The 16,950-nt window shown below is 34.8% G+C and overlaps 5 protein-coding genes across 8 annotated transcripts; 2 read left to right on the top strand and 3 right to left on the bottom strand.

The window, feature by feature from the left end:
• Positions 1–254: 254 nt before the first annotated feature.
• LOC107262749 lies at positions 255–5,140 on the bottom strand. Its single transcript, XM_015729268.2, has 7 exons — positions 4,928–5,140; positions 4,426–4,643; positions 4,112–4,339; positions 3,656–3,867; positions 3,260–3,585; positions 1,761–3,179; positions 255–1,437 (listed from the first exon to the last, which is right to left on the bottom strand). The coding sequence occupies exons 2-7, from the start codon at positions 4,564–4,566 to the stop codon at positions 1,235–1,237; spliced, it is 2,529 nt and encodes an 842-aa protein (XP_015584754.1). The 5' UTR covers positions 4,567–4,643; positions 4,928–5,140; the 3' UTR covers positions 255–1,234.
• Positions 5,141–5,500: 360 nt separating this feature from the next.
• LOC107262750 (Y+L amino acid transporter 2) lies at positions 5,501–10,679 on the top strand. Of its 4 annotated transcripts, XM_015729270.2 has the most exons (13): positions 5,508–5,709; positions 5,806–5,834; positions 5,939–6,107; positions 6,806–7,006; positions 7,086–7,308; positions 7,398–7,513; positions 7,590–7,715; positions 7,876–8,020; positions 8,101–8,224; positions 8,312–8,512; positions 8,583–8,732; positions 8,815–8,992; positions 9,066–9,127. In XM_015729270.2, the coding sequence occupies exons 4-13, from the start codon at positions 6,832–6,834 to the stop codon at positions 9,125–9,127; spliced, it is 1,500 nt and encodes a 499-aa protein (XP_015584756.1). In that variant the 5' UTR covers positions 5,508–5,709; positions 5,806–5,834; positions 5,939–6,107; positions 6,806–6,831. The 4 variants fall into 4 exon arrangements, with proteins under 4 accessions (XP_024935844.1, XP_015584756.1, XP_015584755.1 ...); XM_025080076.1 differs by lacking the exon at positions 5,806–5,834 and having other exon boundaries at positions 5,501–5,709; positions 5,939–5,963; XM_015729269.2 differs by lacking the exon at positions 5,806–5,834.
• A 192-nt stretch (positions 10,680–10,871) lies between these two features.
• On the bottom strand, positions 10,872–12,292 carry LOC107262752 (V-type proton ATPase subunit F 1). Its single transcript, XM_015729272.2, has 5 exons — positions 12,111–12,292; positions 11,949–12,030; positions 11,563–11,645; positions 11,353–11,475; positions 10,872–11,242 (listed from the first exon to the last, which is right to left on the bottom strand). Exons 1-5 carry the CDS (start codon positions 12,162–12,164, stop codon positions 11,213–11,215), a joined length of 372 nt encoding a protein of 123 aa, XP_015584758.1. The 5' UTR covers positions 12,165–12,292; the 3' UTR covers positions 10,872–11,212.
• Positions 12,293–13,555: 1,263 nt separating this feature from the next.
• LOC107262753 (mitotic-spindle organizing protein 1) lies at positions 13,556–13,880 on the top strand. The gene has a single exon (XM_015729273.1). It carries the CDS (start codon positions 13,575–13,577, stop codon positions 13,818–13,820), a length of 246 nt encoding a protein of 81 aa, XP_015584759.1. The 5' UTR covers positions 13,556–13,574; the 3' UTR covers positions 13,821–13,880.
• A 303-nt stretch (positions 13,881–14,183) lies between these two features.
• LOC107262751 (LDLR chaperone boca) lies at positions 14,184–15,362 on the bottom strand. Its single transcript, XM_015729271.2, has 5 exons — positions 14,997–15,362; positions 14,817–14,891; positions 14,586–14,746; positions 14,365–14,509; positions 14,184–14,289 (listed from the first exon to the last, which is right to left on the bottom strand). The coding sequence occupies exons 1-5, from the start codon at positions 15,147–15,149 to the stop codon at positions 14,212–14,214; spliced, it is 612 nt and encodes a 203-aa protein (XP_015584757.1). The 5' UTR covers positions 15,150–15,362; the 3' UTR covers positions 14,184–14,211.
• Between the last annotated feature and the right edge of the window lie 1,588 nt (positions 15,363–16,950).

Here is a 16,950-nt window from a genome sequence, read left to right as displayed (position 1 = left end):
AAGGAAGGCTTACCTACTGAGTATACCCTATGAGACTCGCATAGTATACGGTTTGCAACCAACAATCTTCAATAAAATTTAAAAAAAACAATCTCTAGCGAACGCTCGTGCTCTAGTTTACTCCATTATGAAAGCCCGAGATAACGTGCATTTTCACATAGCAGTGAATTAATAAAAGAAACGAGTATAATCCATTGACATTATAGAATCTATATCACTGCGGAGTGTGTCGTTATAAAAATCTAAAGTGCAAAGAAGTTTTAACAATTTTATTTTGTCGCTGAATTTCACATTCTTGTAAACCATCTAACTGAATTATCTTACTGGGGTAAAATTTGCGTTTCTAGTTTTGTACCAAGCCATTATGAGAACCTGTATGTACATACAACACTTTGTTTAACAGTCTGCAGTTTGTGTAGTATAGTCGTAAATAGCACAACGAATCACGCTTTATTTTTTTTACTAAAATGAGTAGTTTATACTATTATGCTTTATGTACACGAGGCTGTATCAAAATAACAGGATCATTTACAACTTAAAGTTAATTCTTTATTTATAATAATTGTAATACGTGTACGACAGTATCTAATCTGTATCAATATATTCTTTTTATATATCATTCTATTATTCAAAATATTACAGAGACTTTGTCATCTTTCTAGAATATCGCGAATCGGTACGCTTATGAGAACACCGTATTAATACATTTTGCAAATATTCATTTCCGAGGAAATAGTATTATTTACATTGCTTAATGTCTATCGATAATATGCCATAATTTGATAAACTAAAGGTAGGTGATATTCTAGGTTCAACAAATCCAGTTACCTGGAACTTAGCGTACTCAAACACCTCTATGAGATATGTAACGAAACAGCGATGATTTCGTTGAAGAAAATTTGTAATTTAATGTCGATAATTATAAATATAAATCGCATTTATATTTATTAGCTACTCTCTGAGTATGTGAATTTATTTGTTATACTATCGATGCACATTACGACGGTCCGTATAAAAGATATTGCGTATTTTAAAAACAACCTTTTATCAATTGCACTTGATTTTGCATCATCGCAGAACAATCCATAAGTTAATTTAATAATAATTACGCCAACTGAAATATATTAACGTAAGTTTCACATTACGTTATGCTACGTCACGTCAAGTTACGTTACATATCTCTTGATGTGTATACAATTTTCGTTATAAATTCTATTTGTTTTCACAGAACGGATCAAAGTTTTCTGGGCCTTCCACGTTTCCTCAACGACGTAATTTTACTCGCTGCCTGCCTTGTGCGTCGTAGCTTTTTTTGCAAAATATTCGTCACCGATTTTACACTCGTCCTGGCCTTACTGTGCATCTTTATGTGACGAATATAAAGAGACCTTGATTTTATGAGTTTCTTGCACGTTTGGCACCGTCGTCTTTGTTGTTCTGCAAACAGCATACCAAAATTCCAATATTCAGTATATATACTGACTGTGACAGTCATTAACACTAAGTCATTTATTCACTATACTACATAAGCTTTTTAATAAAATCTATTGCAATACAGGAACGAAGTCTATTTAATAAGGAAATAGATCCATTGGACAGTGAACAGAAGGATTTCCGTATATAGGAAACACGAAAAGAACTTTCAGCTTGAACCTATAAGAAATTAAAGAATTCCGTACACCGATTGAACTGGAAACAATTTTTGATGTTGCAAGGAAGCACTGTTTGTTGTTTAGATATTTCTCAGATGCGATACTTACCAGACATTTTGGTTGCATGTTGTAAACAATGCGCCGAGAGTGATGCGGCACTGGGAAACCACCTGCCACAGTCGGTACAGCTTAATTTCTTGACATTCCAAATTCTATTAGGGCTTTGATTTTTTTTCTTTCTAGTTTTTTGCACCACTATCCGCTTCTCTTCCTCCGGCGTAGGAGGTTCCGGCAGTGGTGGAGTTTCGGGTTTAGTTTCAATAGCAATTTTAGCGGGTCTACCCTTCTTTCTCTGACTATGGTTAGTGCGCGCATGTCGTGCCAGGGCGACGACAACGTCAAATTTCTCCTGGCACACTTTACACGTATACTGCTTTTTCACCGCCTGTTTTTCGTCCACGTCATTCCCGTTACTTCTGTCTATAGCTGTCCTCGCTGCCCTTTCTTGTGTCTTGTGCGCATTTGTAGGTGATTTTGGACACACTCTAGAATGTGTGTCAAGTGCTCTTTGTTGCCTGAAGTTCCGTGAACAGTGCTCACACTGTAAGACAGCCGGTGAAGATTTTACTGGTGACACTTGAAACTCATTATCCGAATCTCCCACCATTATAACGTCGTTCTCCTTGTCGCTCGATCCTTTCTCTTTGTTAGGATCCCCTACGGCGATTTCGACCGCATCGTCCTCGATTTCCGGAGCACCTTCCTCCTCGTCAATGTCAATTTCAATCACTTCAACTGTTCTATACCTGGGTGACTTTTTTACACGTTTCGTTCTTACAGGTCGTGGATTGTAATCTGGATCGGGAAGAGGTTTCTTTTTTCGTCTTCCTCGCTTTTTATGTGTATTGTCCTCCTCGTTCAATAGGGATGCAGGTTGTATTATTATTTCGGAATCTCCACGATTTACTAGTGTCAATTGCTGTTTGCGAGATCTTTTCACCTTTGACACAGTCTGAACTGTTTCAGCGATTTTACTTTCGGATAAAGAAATCGGTGAAACTTTCTTCGAGATGGTATTATCTGTACTCGCAGTAGTTACAGATTTTCCCATGTTACTCGTTAAACTATCTTTTCCTTCGGATATATATTTTCTCCCCATTAATGAACTAGAAATGTGATTTTTTCTTGAAGATCCGTAATTACAATGAGGCCTACGTCCACTCTCTGAAGACACTGTACAGTAACTCGACGGGATTTGTGATTTACTCGACACGGAACCATTTGGAGAATTCATGAGGAACATTCCGTTTGTAGTCTTTTGGTCCGTTGCTACTTTTCCGTTTAGTGGTTTCTTTAATGACGATCGAGACTGCGACGTCTTTAGACTCCGTAGCGTCGCTTGAATCTCGTCGAAAGTTAATTCTGAATCCGACTGATCGCCTTCCAAAAGAATGTATTGTACTGTTGACTGTTCAATGATTTCATTGTCACTTTCGAAGCATTCTTGACTTTCCTCCGATCGATTCACTGCAAAAGATATAGATTTCAATTATCCAGGGCTCGATATTTTACAAAAACATTTGATTTACGGTAATGAGGTAACTTACTGATATTTTCGCCGGTATCATCCATCATTACGTATGTAATATCTGACCGTCTGTCAGAAGAATAAGTCACGTTGCATGGCTTGGTGTCTAATAAATCTGAATGCTGAGAGATTCTAGACTTTTTGTTGCAGGTACTAGATTTTTGGTTCATTTTATATAACCCCGTTATTTCGGCCATTGAAATCTCCGGGCTTTCTATTTTTTCAACTGGTTCTTGCTTAGGTAAGAATACTGGAGGATGTGTAGTTACCAATTGATTTTTCATTTGAGTTGGTTTCTTCACTGTTCTTACCGCGCCTTCCCCAATCAATCGTTCTACGTCGGCTCTATAAATTTCGCCAATGACAATTATACAGTACATAATATCGATAGAATATATCCTTAATAGAAGCATACTTTAGTAGAAATTGAAAATTCGTAGGAGGTTCCCCAGATTCATCATAAACAGCCACAGCAAATACTTCGTCAGAATCTTCTACTGCGTATAAAGCTAATTGTTGACCAGCAGAAGTTACAAATGTTGCTATTGTTTCTGCATCTTCTTCGTCAGCCTCTGGTATTTCCTCTCCGTAATGTAATGTAGCTTCTTGCCCATCATAATCAGGTTGCTATTTAATCAAAGGAATAGAACATAAGCTATTGTACTGAAATACAAAAAGAATTCCTCACTAGAGTTGAAAAACTATTTTAATTTTTTTTGTTGTAATATACATCGTTTATACGAATCTGAGATATGTAATTAATCATTTAAAGAAATCAGGAGTAGATTATTTTTGCTGCAATCTATAGAGAATTGAATGAATGTACAGAAATATATAAAATACTATATTTAATGTGTTATATAAGATTTACCATGAAAGCATCATCCGTAAAGCTATCATTCCATTCTTGCTTAATCTTTGCCTCCGTTAGCAAATGTAAGGTATCAGAAGGTTCGTGGTAATTTACAATATGCTCAGCAGCATTAACATTCTCTTCCAAATACGTATTTGATTCACTTGTAGAATCTGAATTGGTAATGTCACAAACATGTTTACCTATTTGAATACTTTCTGGTGTTACTATTTCTTCCCCAACAACCTGTTTTTATTATAAGATATAATATTATTAGAATAACAGTCAGAATATGATTTATTATAGTACTTTAAGATATTCAGAAAAAGTACCATTGTTTGTTCCATGCACTGTTCATGCTTTGGTATTAACAGAAATTCAGCTGCTGTATCACTTTCCATATAAGATTCTTTTTGGTTTACGGCTTCTTCGACAACCCTTCGATAGTCATCATTATGCACTGAGAATGACATCTTCCTTAAATATTTCGTTTATCACGCACTATATCATATTTTTCCTGGGCTGTGTGCTAATCCAATATTGCCTGAACCTAAAATACAAAGTACTCATTAAAAAACTCAAAAACCACGTGATTATTTCAGTAGGAAATAGGAAAAATATATATATTTTCTGTAAGACATTAGGTATATTGCATCTACTATATAAATAAATGTACAATAAGAAAAACGAAGAAGTGTATAAGAATGGGGTTAGAATGTGAAGAAAGAAGCAAAAGCAATTTCATAAAATGGAATCTCTGCTCCACGGCACAATTACACATTTTCAATCGAATATTGATAGGAGATATGCTGATGAAAATTGTGAAATACATACTCCTTGTCAGTAATAGCATATATTTCCAACTTTTATATGAAAATACGGCGAAAATGCAGCAATGCACAAGTTCCATAACATAACAACACAAGCAAAGATCAGTGACGTAGCGCATATCCATGTAATCCGAAAGAATGTCGATTGGTAATTTCCCATGGATCTTGCTACGAAGATTCAATCCATCTTCCGTTTTCTGAGAGATTGTAATTGCACTGCTGTGGGAATGTGCAAAGAGGAAACAATTTTATCTGATATACACAAAATGTGCGAAAAAAGTCCATGAGTATGACTATAATGTCTATATTGTGAATCCAAGTATAATAAACAAAAATTTATATCCTTACAAGTATCAATGAGTATACTGTACGCACAACATATGCAAACTTAGAATGTTGGAATTCAAACAATTTTTATTTTGTCAATTATCCAGGTCCCAATGATGATCTTCAGTCCGTTATTTGTTTCGATCAAATGAATGAAGGACAAAAAGCTTAATGATTAAGATGTTCCATATGTAATGAGGAAAATGAAAGTTTCCCTATACATAGATTCGATCTCCCTTTTTTTCATGTAGCATCAATAGTTTGTGCTCTACTATTCGGCAAAAAGTCGAGGCTGCCACGGAGTGGTTAAAGACGTGATTCGATTGGCTGTGAGAACGAGATTTGATACCTAAAATTCTTGAATCCCCGTTTTCTGATCCATAGGCGACCATAGGCGACAGTTTAGCACGTGTGTTCCAGCAAAGTGGATGCGGAATTTTATGCGAATTTTCCTCTCAGGTAATTTACGATAAATTACTTTCATTCGCACTCGATAAAAGAGGATATTGCTTTAATTTATGAAGATGTTTTAATTGAGTTTAAAATTTTGGACAGTACGTGCAACGAGGTTCTTGCCTTAAAAGGTTTCATTCAAGTTAAATATTCTATTATTACAGACTTAAAGTATTTCAAACTTCGAGAAAGTTTGATTCTTGTAGTATTTATACTCTTTTTTTTTCTTTTCTAGAGAATGTTGGAGCAGCAATTCCAAGGTATAACAGCAGTCTTAGAGATCTCTGCAAATTCTTGTACCTATTGCATCGTACATCATACTTCCTATACTTAGTAGAAACTACAGAAACACAAAACGCCTTGATAAATTTAATTCATATTATATTCCAAGGAAATTATATTTGGTAAGTTTTTGTCCATGTTAAGAATTTTGAATATTTATTTGTGCCTTATATATTGAAGCTACATAGAAGTGAAACTACAATCTGGTACTTAGGAGTCATTTCTTGGAAACTTCATTATTTTGAATTTACCTCTGTGTTAAATAGTACAGAGTGATGACATTCTTTGAATAACATATTTATAAATACCTTATATTATTCTTATACTATCTATCATCCTATATAGATATCTTATATATGCTTTGGAAAAAGTGGATCTGTAATCATTGTTTAGTATATTCATTTTTGTATTCATACGCTTGATAGTTACGATTTAAAATAATTGTATGCTTTATCTATTTATGTATATATATTGAACTGAAAGAATGGTATAACTGATTATAGAGTTTTGCATTTAACTCCCGTTAACATTCACTGCTTGTAAACATATGAGCTGTTATATTATTACGCTGTTGTATCATTTTTATGCTACAACAGCGTAATCAGATAGGTGCTGTAGACAAGCCTCACTTCTCAAAACTTTTAGTATGGATATGGACGTGTGGTAACATGACATTTGCAGTTCTTGCAAAGAAATAATTTGATAACATCAGCAATTACCTTCTAATACATTAGAAATTATTCCAATATTTATACACTTGCAGAAATTATACAGTATGTACATAAATTATAAAAGGGTTAATAATTTCGTGTTTATATAGGTAAACCTGCAATTTTTTAAAGTAAAATGGTGAAACAAGTAACGCACGAATCTCCTAGTGAGATTCAATTAATGAATTCAGCGGGTGATGCGAAATTTACGGTCAATGGAGATGACCAAAAAGTCGGAAAAGTACGAATGAAGAAACAACTTGGTTTATTGGAAGGTGTTGCAATTATCTTAGGAATAATATTTGGCTCTGGTAAGTTACTTGTCTGGTATTAGTGATTGTGCAATATAAAATGAAATGTAGATAATATGCAAATAATAATTCTTTATAGGTATCTTTGTTTCACCCAAGGGTGTTATTCAAGAAGTAGGTAGTGTAGGGTTGTCTCTAATCATATGGGTTCTTTGTGGACTTCTGTCGATGGTCGGTGCCCTTTGTTATGCTGAACTGGGTACAAGTATACCTCGCAGTGGAGGAGATTATGCTTATATTCATGAGGCATTTGGAGCGCTGCCGTCTTTTCTATATTTATGGGCTGCTAATTTAATTTTTGTGTGAGTAACAAATTAATTTTAAAAAAACAACGAAGGAATTTCATATAACAATACTATCTTGTAACGTACATTTGATTTTGTTTTTGTAGACCTACAACCAATGCTATCATGGGTTTAACTTTTGCTCAATACGTTCTCCAACCGTTCTTTCCCAATTGCCCCATACCAGATGCTGGAGTAAGACTTATTGCAGCACTTACTATTTGTAAGTATTACAAGACATACAAATCTTAATTTCCTTACCTTGAATATTGATACTATATCTGTAAACATTTTATCAGGTTTACTTACATTTGTCAATTGTTACGACGTGAAAGAAACGTCAAAAATGCAAAATGTGTTCATGTTTGCTAAAATTGCTGCTCTGGTGATAATAATTATTGCGGGATTAACGTGGTTAATGATGGGTAAGCTTCATTCCAGTAATTTACATGTCCTCAGATTTATATCGAAGTATAATCTATTTAAATGATTGAACTGAAACTTTCATCGTGAAATTGTATATATGCTAGATTTCGTCTCACAATACTTATCCTAATTAAGATTACATTACATTACATGTTACAGGACATGCGGAAAACTTTGAAAATGCGTTCGAGGGTACCACGACGGACCCGGGAAAAATTGCAGTGGCCTTCTACTCTGGTATATTTTCCTATTCTGGTTGGAATTATCTAAATTTCATGACAGAAGAGCTAAAAGATCCCTACGTGTAAGCACATGCATTAGATTATTGTCGATCTTTCCTATGTTATATAAAAACCAAACCACATCTAACAATTTTTTTTACAGGAATTTGCCTCGCGCCATATACATATCGCTACCATTGGTTACGCTGATTTACGTGTTAGCAAACATAGCTTATTTATCTGTTCTAACACCAACAGCCATGATATCATCTCATGCAATCGCTGTAGTCAGTATTAGTTTTATTCAAATTGTATACACTAAGATGTTTGGGAATTTAACCATTGTCACTACCATTGTTTTTCATCAACTGTAGACACTTGGTGATCAGTTACTTGGCGTTATGGCTTGGACGATACCTTTAATGGTAGCAGTATCGGCATTTGGTGGATTAAGCGTTCACATCATGACGTCATCGAGGATGTGTTTCGTGGGTGCTAGGAATGGACATTTTCCATCGATGCTGAGCCATATCAATGTCAGAAGACTTACTCCGACCCCTGCCTTAGTGTTCTTGGTAGGTATAATACTTGGATACATATTTCTTGTATAATTTTTATACATTCTGCTTCAATCCAATGTTTCAGTGCATTTTATCCTTAATGATGCTGTGCACAAGTGATGTTTTCGTACTTATCACCTACTGCAGTATAGTTGAATCATTTTTCATAATGCTATCGGTGGCTGGAATACTGTGGCTCAGATACAAGCAGCCAAACATGATGCGGCCTATCAAGGTAGACTATTCTACTTTTTCTTATATAAATTTAATTGAGCCACGCAGTAAAAAAATATTTTCCTAATTCTTTCGATACCTAGGTCTCACTATGGGTTCCCATAACATTCGTAGTTGTATGTGCATTCTTGGTACTGGTGCCTTGTTATGAAAGGCCTTACGAAGTGGGCATGGGTGCTGTCATTACTTTGTCAGGCATTCCTGCATATTATATGGGTGTTGTCTGGACGCAAAGACCTAGGGGGTTCCAAAACTTGAATGGTAAGTCGTCATAATTCTGATAGCTATATTTAAAATTTAACGAATATCTAAAATGGATTCCTGTTCTTTATAGTGAAAGCCACACATACGATACAAAAACTATTCATGAGTGCACGAGAGGAACGAGATGATTAGATCCATAAAATCTAATTTTTTTATCATTTATGATATTTTACAGCGAACGTTCATACAGTGGCTAGACAATAAAGTTATATATTATGATTTTTGTTTAATGCCACTGTATTGGATTTGTATTGCTTTCTTTTTTGTTAATATGTACGTTATGTTATGTTATCGCGCGAGTTGATGTGCTAATTCATAGTCATTGCTTTTGCGTCTGATCTTGCACATCTAAAGTGCACGAGTATTTGTCGTTAACGGGGATTTCGTAATCTAAAAGTGAGATCTACTTCCAACTGTAATGAAAGTTATCCCGCGTTGCTTATACCAAAATTGATTTCTGTGAAAAATAGAAGAATGTCATACATGAAAAAGTTAAGCCAAAGACCATTGATAGGTTTAAAAAAAAGATAGAATTTAAAGTGAAATTTTGGCTATGCTCAAGAAAAACTTACATGACGGACCTTGTAGGAAATTCTCCATTTACATTGATGCTTTTACCGAAAGGGTACAAAGAAGCGTTCTGTTTTTTTGTTCTGTATTGTTTCTTGCTTTATTATCTTATGGGGAACAAAATCTAGATATAATCATAAGTATAAACATTGAGAGAACTCATGAACTGACCGAATGCACTTGATCTTCTTCTTGCTCCTTGGTAGCTTTATGCCCTCACTAGAGGTCCAAGTGGCAGGAATGCATTTGATACTATTATCGTATTAAGTTGTGTGTACTTAAAATCCCAAAACACACGTGTGTTCAAAACAATGAAGTACGAAGTATGAAAAGTATGAACTTAAGTGGTTAAAGAAGTGCGAAGATTGTTTTAAATAATAAAATGCATAACGTATTATACAAAACATTATTTCCCAAGTGATTCGTTACTTATTTGGGAAAGGATGAAAATTGTAGACAATGGATATGTCATTGAATCGTATAATCTATCAAGAACAAAATTTATAGCAATATCGATACAAGTATTATTTATGAATGAGCGCAGTACGCATAAATTGTATTTGTTTGCACGATTTTGATTAATTTAAATTTTATCTTTGTTTGGTTATTATATATGTATATGCAGATAACATTACGTGAACGGATACGTGTAGAATGCGTAACAAATATGTTCAAAGGATTGAAATCTCTAAAAAAAATGAATAATATATTTTGTTTTCCTATCGATATCTTTGTATAAACGATATGTACAAAAATAGTTATTTATTAACTAAGCCTCCTATTTAGGCATAAGACTATCTCGAAAGAATTTTTTACGTCTCTCTGTCTTTTCATTGAAACCATATTTTCTTGTAATGGTCGCCTATTCCGGCTATGTAATTTATTGATTTCAGTGAACTAGAATATGTAGATATTCATTTAAGGTCGGTTGTATGTATAATGTTAATCATGTAATTGATTTTTTTGTTTTATCTGTGGTTATTTATTGTTAGGGGTTGGCTTTATATACATAACATTAATAATTTTATTGATTTTGTTTTGTCTGTGGTTATAGGTAGATGTGTTTTACAAAATATTCAGTCTCAATCTGAAATTAAAAGATTTTGTTACCCTATGCATTATATTATTATTTGATCTGTATACATTTATAATGAAAAAAATAAATTAAGTGATTTACTTTAATGATGTAATCTTTTATTCATTCAATTATGTACATATTTTATATACTTCTGGTTAATTGTAAGAGAGGAAAAACAGGTATGATGATTCATCTAACAAAACTGAATATTTAAAGAATTCGATGGGATAATCTTTGACATATAATATTTTACAATTTCCATCAACTGATTAAAAGATTTTACATTTTACAAGTTATACCAATGCCAATTTGAATATGTATTTGATACGTTCACAAATTTCATTATGCACTTTTGTTTAGGGTAGTTGCAATAAGCAAATTTTTAAGTGTGGTAAAAGTTATAAGAGTCGCTATGTGATGGAATGTTAGACTTTCTTATTTATATTCACAGGAATAGTTTGTGTAACGTGGACCTATTGGTTACTCTAATAAATTATACATGGGTCCGTAAATACTTTTAGTATACAATACTCTCATTACCAATTCAGTGTGTGCTGAAATATTGTACATTAATGAATATCTTCCGGATTGAACATACCCTGAAAAATAAATTATTTGTGTGACTAAGGAGTAAAAATAACTGCATAAAATAGTATAAAGGTTGAGCCGTGGTAACATTCTGATCAAGATGATGTCCATGGATGCTTACCCTTGCACGCCGCAAAATCGAGTCTTTGCTCGCATCATATGGATGGTCTTTGCTTGGAATCTCTAGGACAGATGGAATAGGCTGAGTGTGACTGTCAATGACATGACGAATCATTTCAGCAATCTGTGGCACAACAAAAATAGTTTTATGACTGTAAATTGATTTAATTAGTCTCATTAGTTCATGTCTTTCATCAATCTTCCAGCTTACATTTTGATTTATGAGTATGATATCAATATCATCTCGCTTGATGAAACGTTTGAAAGTATCTTCAATTTCACTAACTGCAGTGTCTGTAATAAATATAAGAAAAACATATAGAAAGTATACTTTTATCTGCTTCGCATGATTAGAAGTAATATTTATACATTGACAGCTTCCAAAAAAAATACAACCTTATAATTTCCCATGCATTTTCATAACAATATAACAGCGGTATTGCTATGGCATTATGTATGTGAGTAGAAAATGACGACTAACTTGCATGTAATATCGTATATGCTCTTGCATGTAATATCGTATATGCTAGGTCACTATAAAAGTTTCGATTTTTTGGAGCAACTATATTCAAGTATTACATAAAGTAGGTAACATACTCTTATCAACCACCATAAAATTGGATTGACGGTTCTTATTGATTTCACCAACACCTCCCAGCAGGAATCCCACGCAAGTATCCTGTAAAACATTAATAATTTCGTTTATAATGTTCCAAGTAATATGACATATATCAAAATAGTTAATTAAACATTGTATACCTCGTCACCAATAACGGCAAGAAGTTTTCCTTTTCCTGCAGAATGAAGCGCCATCGTTAATCAACTATTGTTTTTAAGTGAAAATCAAGATTTTCCTGGAGTGAAGGGAATAACAATTCCCAAGCCGATCCCGTAAGCCTTGCAAGAATCAGCTGACTGATCGTCACACCTACTTCGTTAGGCTGCGTTCATACGATGCAAATTTAATCATTGATGGAAATTTCAATCCAGATAGTTAACTTAGTAGCGATTCATATAATGTACATTTACTTTACCGACTTCTCGACAGAAGAGATTATTTCTATCTCCTGCCGACAAAGTCTTGCGCCACATAGCGAAATACGCTAGGAACGTGTTTAAAGAATATTCTTGCGCAAGCATTATTTCGCAATTTTTTAAATATGAACAAGAAATGTGATACTCCATGAATTCCAATTAAAAGTTAAATACCAATAGTTTCACCAGTTGAGAGACCTGTAACTGTACAAAATAAAGAAATAAAAAAGTTTGTTACTCTCAAGATTGTAACCGCCATCCTCTTGCATCCTTTTCTTCGTGTCTTCCCTGGTTGTCATCTCCGTGATATTATCCAAAACAGTAAAATTTTCTAAGGTGTCGCGCACTAACGAGAAAGAAAGCTAGCGATTTAAAAGCTCTATTTAACTGTGCAATTCAACGCCCCGAGAGATATTTTCTCTAACTGTGACCGTTCGTTGCGTAAAACTGTCTAACGCCGGAGAGTAAGTATTTTTGGTCGTACCATCTCCGTATACGCGTAGGCGATAACCATTTCACTAATGATCGAGCTAAACAAAACAATTAGTATTCGCCGTTCTCGTACTTATTGAACATTTGACAGTATATGTATCTTTTCTTATCAATTTTTATTTCATAGAACTACCATGCAGATTCGCACGATTACATTTAACTATATTACAAATGATCACTAAGAGACTTATAATTGAAATCTCAATAGCGCGATGTCTACTTTTTATATTCAAATTACTCCATATCTCTGTTAGGGTCTGACCATGAATGTGTTTAGGTCACATTAATTTAATGTTGTTAGAAGACAAAATATAGGGCACGATGTACTTAAAAACTCGTTTACTTAACATAACTATTCTATAGCTCTCAATGAAACGGTAATCTCCTAAATAGAAAAACAAATGTGTAAATGTTATAAATGTATCAAAAACATATTGTTTCCTTGGTTCGAATTACAGCAGCATAGTTTGCTATTATTTTTTAATAGGACAGTTTATACTTTTTGGCAAAATCCCAATGAGGTCTCAATATATTAAGCTGTTGGCAAGACTTTAGAACCAACTGTGAAATGAAATTCTGAAAATTTATCCATTTACAAGTAGCATTATTACTCTTTGATTATGTGATTTTAATATTTTAAATAATCAATTATAATGATCTAATTGTATGTTTAACAGGGAACGAAATCGGGCCAGCATGCCAGAGCCTGTGAATTACCAGGTTAATGCGGCTCGTAAAACGTTCCAAACATTACATCAAATTTCTAAATTGCTGAACACCAACTTGGATGCTGCTACTCTTAGCATTTGTGTAAGGCTATGCGAAAATGGAGTAAATCCACATGCTCTTGCGAGTGTTGTCAAAGAGTTGCAAAGAGAAGTTAACGCAATGCACAATGCACAGACAGATTCCGGAACTAGTAAAACAAGTTTAACTAAATAAAGCACATTGATAATTTGATATTATGTAACTTGAAGCACAATAAAATTTATTTGTAAACTATTGTATTTCATTTAACTTTATGAAATTATTGAGCTCAGGAAATAGATATTAGCTGCTAACAATTGTTGAATAGCTTGGTTCATGTAAACCATTTATTCGTTATTTAAATATTCAAATATTTTAACATTAGGTTGGGACATATGACTTTATTCATTCTTGATTAAATGTCATTAGTGCATATTGTAGAAAATGATTTATATGAAACAAACAAAAATCATATACAACCAAAATGTTTCATTCATTTTTCTGATATAAAAGGAACTAGTATATGTATATTATTATAAAGTAAATTTTTTCGGAGAATATTACAGAAACATTTTCTTTAATAAATTTACAATTCAGATTTCTTTTTATTTTTTTTCTTAGGTTTAGTGTTTAGTACATTTTGTGCTCCAGTGTCGGCTGTCTTCTAGAATATATTGAACAATAAATTATACCATTTTGTATCACTTAAGATTCCATTAACTTTATATATTTTACTTACTGCTTTGGAATTTTTGCCATGATACATTTGACCTTCTAAAGTAATATGTGATAATTCAGGTTGTTCTATCAAATAATTTTTAGCATCAATGGCTTGCGAGCCTTCCGGGAATAAGTACACAGACCTCTTTTTATCAATAGGATACCTACAATTATCACAAAGCACACATTTCAACTGTTTGTGACAGATGAATAAATAAACAAATATAATACAAGTTCTACCTTTCTGCTATGATGTGATTATTATGGAGACTGCTCTGCCATATTTTCATTACAACGTCAGCTTCTTCCTCTGAAAGCTCTTCTAAGACATCAACAAACATCATTACACCCTTTCCTTTTTTGGTCATTTTTAACACATTATCAGGATTTGACATATCTATCTGCAAAGAATGTACTATACTATTTTAAAAATATAGTTTATTTATGTTACGCATGTAGTACCACACTGACCTGTGATAAATCTATCTTAGGACTTGGTCTAAGATGTTCTGGAAGTTCATCTGGTTCTAGGGGTTCATCGTCTTTCTATAATTAAATGTTATAATAGTAACTTCTACTTTCTGCACTTTTTAAATAAAATTATAAGCTATTTCGAAATTGAGACATTGTTTATCAAATATCTCTTTCTACCTCCCATTCTTCCAATAAGTGTTCCAAATCTGCATCGTTCATATCAGTTATATCCTTGTCACGCCATGATTTCTGTGTTGTCGCTGTAGATTCATTTATGAAATTTGTATTTAACAACAAAAAGATGCTTAAAAAAATCATGAACGTCTTCATTTTTTAACACGAAACCGATTATTTTTAAGGTTAGAATGCTAACACTAGGGATTTTATTCTGGACGATGATGTATCAACGAAATGATGATCAATAGGTTTGTCTGGACAGAGATGAAGAGGGAGATGCACAACGCTACGGTTTTAGGCGATACGAAAAACATAGCGCTGAAACGCAGCGGCGAGTCTGGAAGCAGAGTTTAGTGACCATTGCCTCCGGCGATAATGCGGATCCCGTCGTAGCTGAGTTCATCAAAATCACGAACGTGTACTTAGCTTGGCAGATAGAGGCTCTCCGCTACTTATCGCTGGTTACCAAAGCAACACTTAGAACGAGGAAGCTTATCGGATATAGCCTTAACATTTTTTCTTTGCAATCCTAAATTTGAGTGCACACTGTAAGCACGGTAAGTATAATATGACAAGAGCCAGCAACTCATGCTTGCCTGCACTGAAGTGTATGATGCCACCAGTACATTTAATAGATATATTATCGATGTTGCGTAGCAGAACTGTTGTTAAAACCTACCAGGAACTATAGAACTCCTTGAGAACTATTGAAGCGTACTGTTGAAACATTTTTAAGAAATTGCAAACGATGGAGCGCAGTGGTGATGTACTAGAGACTATACTCTTTCGAATGAGATAGTCATAGTATGTGTGCGAATGACTATCGCAAATATACATTTTGCAAAATAATATTGTAAGCCCATCCATATATCAGCGTATACATCTAGAATAGTTGGATACAGTGTATTGCGCCAAGTAATTTATATAAAGATTAAATAATAAGCTAGCGTAAGTTAGCTTATATAAACTGCAACATATCTTTCTTACTCGACACCGATAGCGAAAAATTCGAGAACCAACCTACGTTACCTTCGGCCGCCCACTCTTCGCTTATGCATCCGCAAGCCAGGCGGGCGCCAGCCAATTCTTTTTTCACCGGGAACTGACGAGCCGGTATGAATTAGGAGTTGGGGCGGAACAGGCCCAACTCCGCCAGAACGAGAGCTCTGACGGAACCTATCAAAAAGACGATAACTTAACGGATCCTATAGGTTTTCGGGGACGCGTAAAATCGAGAAACGCAACCGTAGGTGCTGATCTTTGGGGTCGCGTAAAATCAGCAAACGCAACTGAATGCACGAACGGGAGCGGACGGTTACGGAAATGCACGGCCGCTCAGACTGCTAGGTCGAGGTAGAGAGAGTCAAAGTAAGAGTCAGGCAAATAGTGTGAAAGACAGAGAGCGACGACTCGAGAACGTAAAAGAACGAATCGGACCTATCAAATCGAAATCCCTTCACCAATTAATAAATTGGGAGTACTCACCGGAGCTGGTGCAGCTGATCCGTGAAGGCCGAGAACTGCATCCACAAGACACTCGGGTGGGCACTGCACTGGGGCACGGCACTGCACTTCCGGAACACTCACAGGAAATCCATAGAATTTCCTGGATATCGCGAGAGCAACGCGAGAACAACACGAGCGAGAAATTGCTATACCGTATCGAAACACGGCTAAAAAACTATCAACAGACAGCACGGGAGCGCGAAGCAGCTCGTGACATCTCGGTCGGTGCCCCGAGACAGACTGCATCAACAATAGCCAAATTCGAGAACTAATCATTCTGATCATCTGATTGGTCGAGATCCTTATAGCCGATAACTCTTCCACCTCCCTCGAGTCGTCCCTTTAAACCAAATCAAGAGCATTCCTTAGCGGATCGGTACGTCCGATTGCTTCCCCAGGGCATCGGATGACAGCTGGGCACTACTCCTTAACTCGGGTCTGGGGGTTC

Source organism: Cephus cinctus, unplaced genomic scaffold (genome assembly GCF_000341935.2).
Source record: "Cephus cinctus unplaced genomic scaffold, Ccin1 Ccin1_scaffold0126, whole genome shotgun sequence".
Taxonomy (NCBI): Eukaryota; Metazoa; Arthropoda; class Insecta; order Hymenoptera; family Cephidae; genus Cephus; species Cephus cinctus.
The sequence above is the reverse complement of the archived record's forward strand: the minus strand, read 5'-3'. Positions and strand labels throughout refer to the sequence as shown.

Excerpts from the sequence above, each read along its gene's own strand:
- LOC107262751 (XM_015729271.2), bottom strand. The coding sequence starts at position 15,149 with ATGAAGACGTTCATGATTTTTTTAAGCATCTTTTTGTTGTTAAATACA. Across the intron at positions 14,892-14,996 it reads ACTTATTGGAAGAATGGGAG|AAAGACGATGAACCCCTAGA; the intron begins GTAGAAAGAGAT and ends ATTTAATTATAG. Across the intron at positions 14,290-14,364 it reads ATGGCAAAAATTCCAAAGCA|AAGACAGCCGACACTGGAGC; the intron begins GTAAGTAAAATA and ends AATATATTCTAG.
- LOC107262749 (XM_015729268.2), bottom strand. The coding sequence starts at position 4,566 with ATGTCATTCTCAGTGCATAATGATGACTATCGAAGGGTTGTCGAAGAA. Across the intron at positions 4,340-4,425 it reads AGTGCATGGAACAAACAATG|GTTGTTGGGGAAGAAATAGT; the intron begins GTACTTTTTCTG and ends TAATAAAAACAG. Across the intron at positions 3,586-3,655 it reads AATTTTCAATTTCTACTAAA|AGCCGACGTAGAACGATTGA; the intron begins GTATGCTTCTAT and ends CGAAATTTATAG.
- LOC107262750 (XM_025080075.1), top strand. The coding sequence starts at position 6,832 with ATGGTGAAACAAGTAACGCACGAATCTCCTAGTGAGATTCAATTAATG. Across the intron at positions 8,225-8,311 it reads CATCTCATGCAATCGCTGTA|ACACTTGGTGATCAGTTACT; the intron begins GTCAGTATTAGT and ends CATCAACTGTAG. Across the intron at positions 8,993-9,065 it reads GGGGTTCCAAAACTTGAATG|TGAAAGCCACACATACGATA; the intron begins GTAAGTCGTCAT and ends TGTTCTTTATAG.
- LOC107262752 (XM_015729272.2), bottom strand. The coding sequence starts at position 12,164 with ATGGCGCTTCATTCTGCAGGAAAAGGAAAACTTCTTGCCGTTATTGGT. Across the intron at positions 12,031-12,110 it reads TTGCCGTTATTGGTGACGAG|GATACTTGCGTGGGATTCCT; the intron begins GTATACAATGTT and ends AATGTTTTACAG. Across the intron at positions 11,243-11,352 it reads CGATTTTGCGGCGTGCAAGG|GGTATGTTCAATCCGGAAGA; the intron begins GTAAGCATCCAT and ends TTTATTTTTCAG.
- LOC107262753 (XM_015729273.1), top strand. The coding sequence starts at position 13,575 with ATGCCAGAGCCTGTGAATTACCAGGTTAATGCGGCTCGTAAAACGTTC.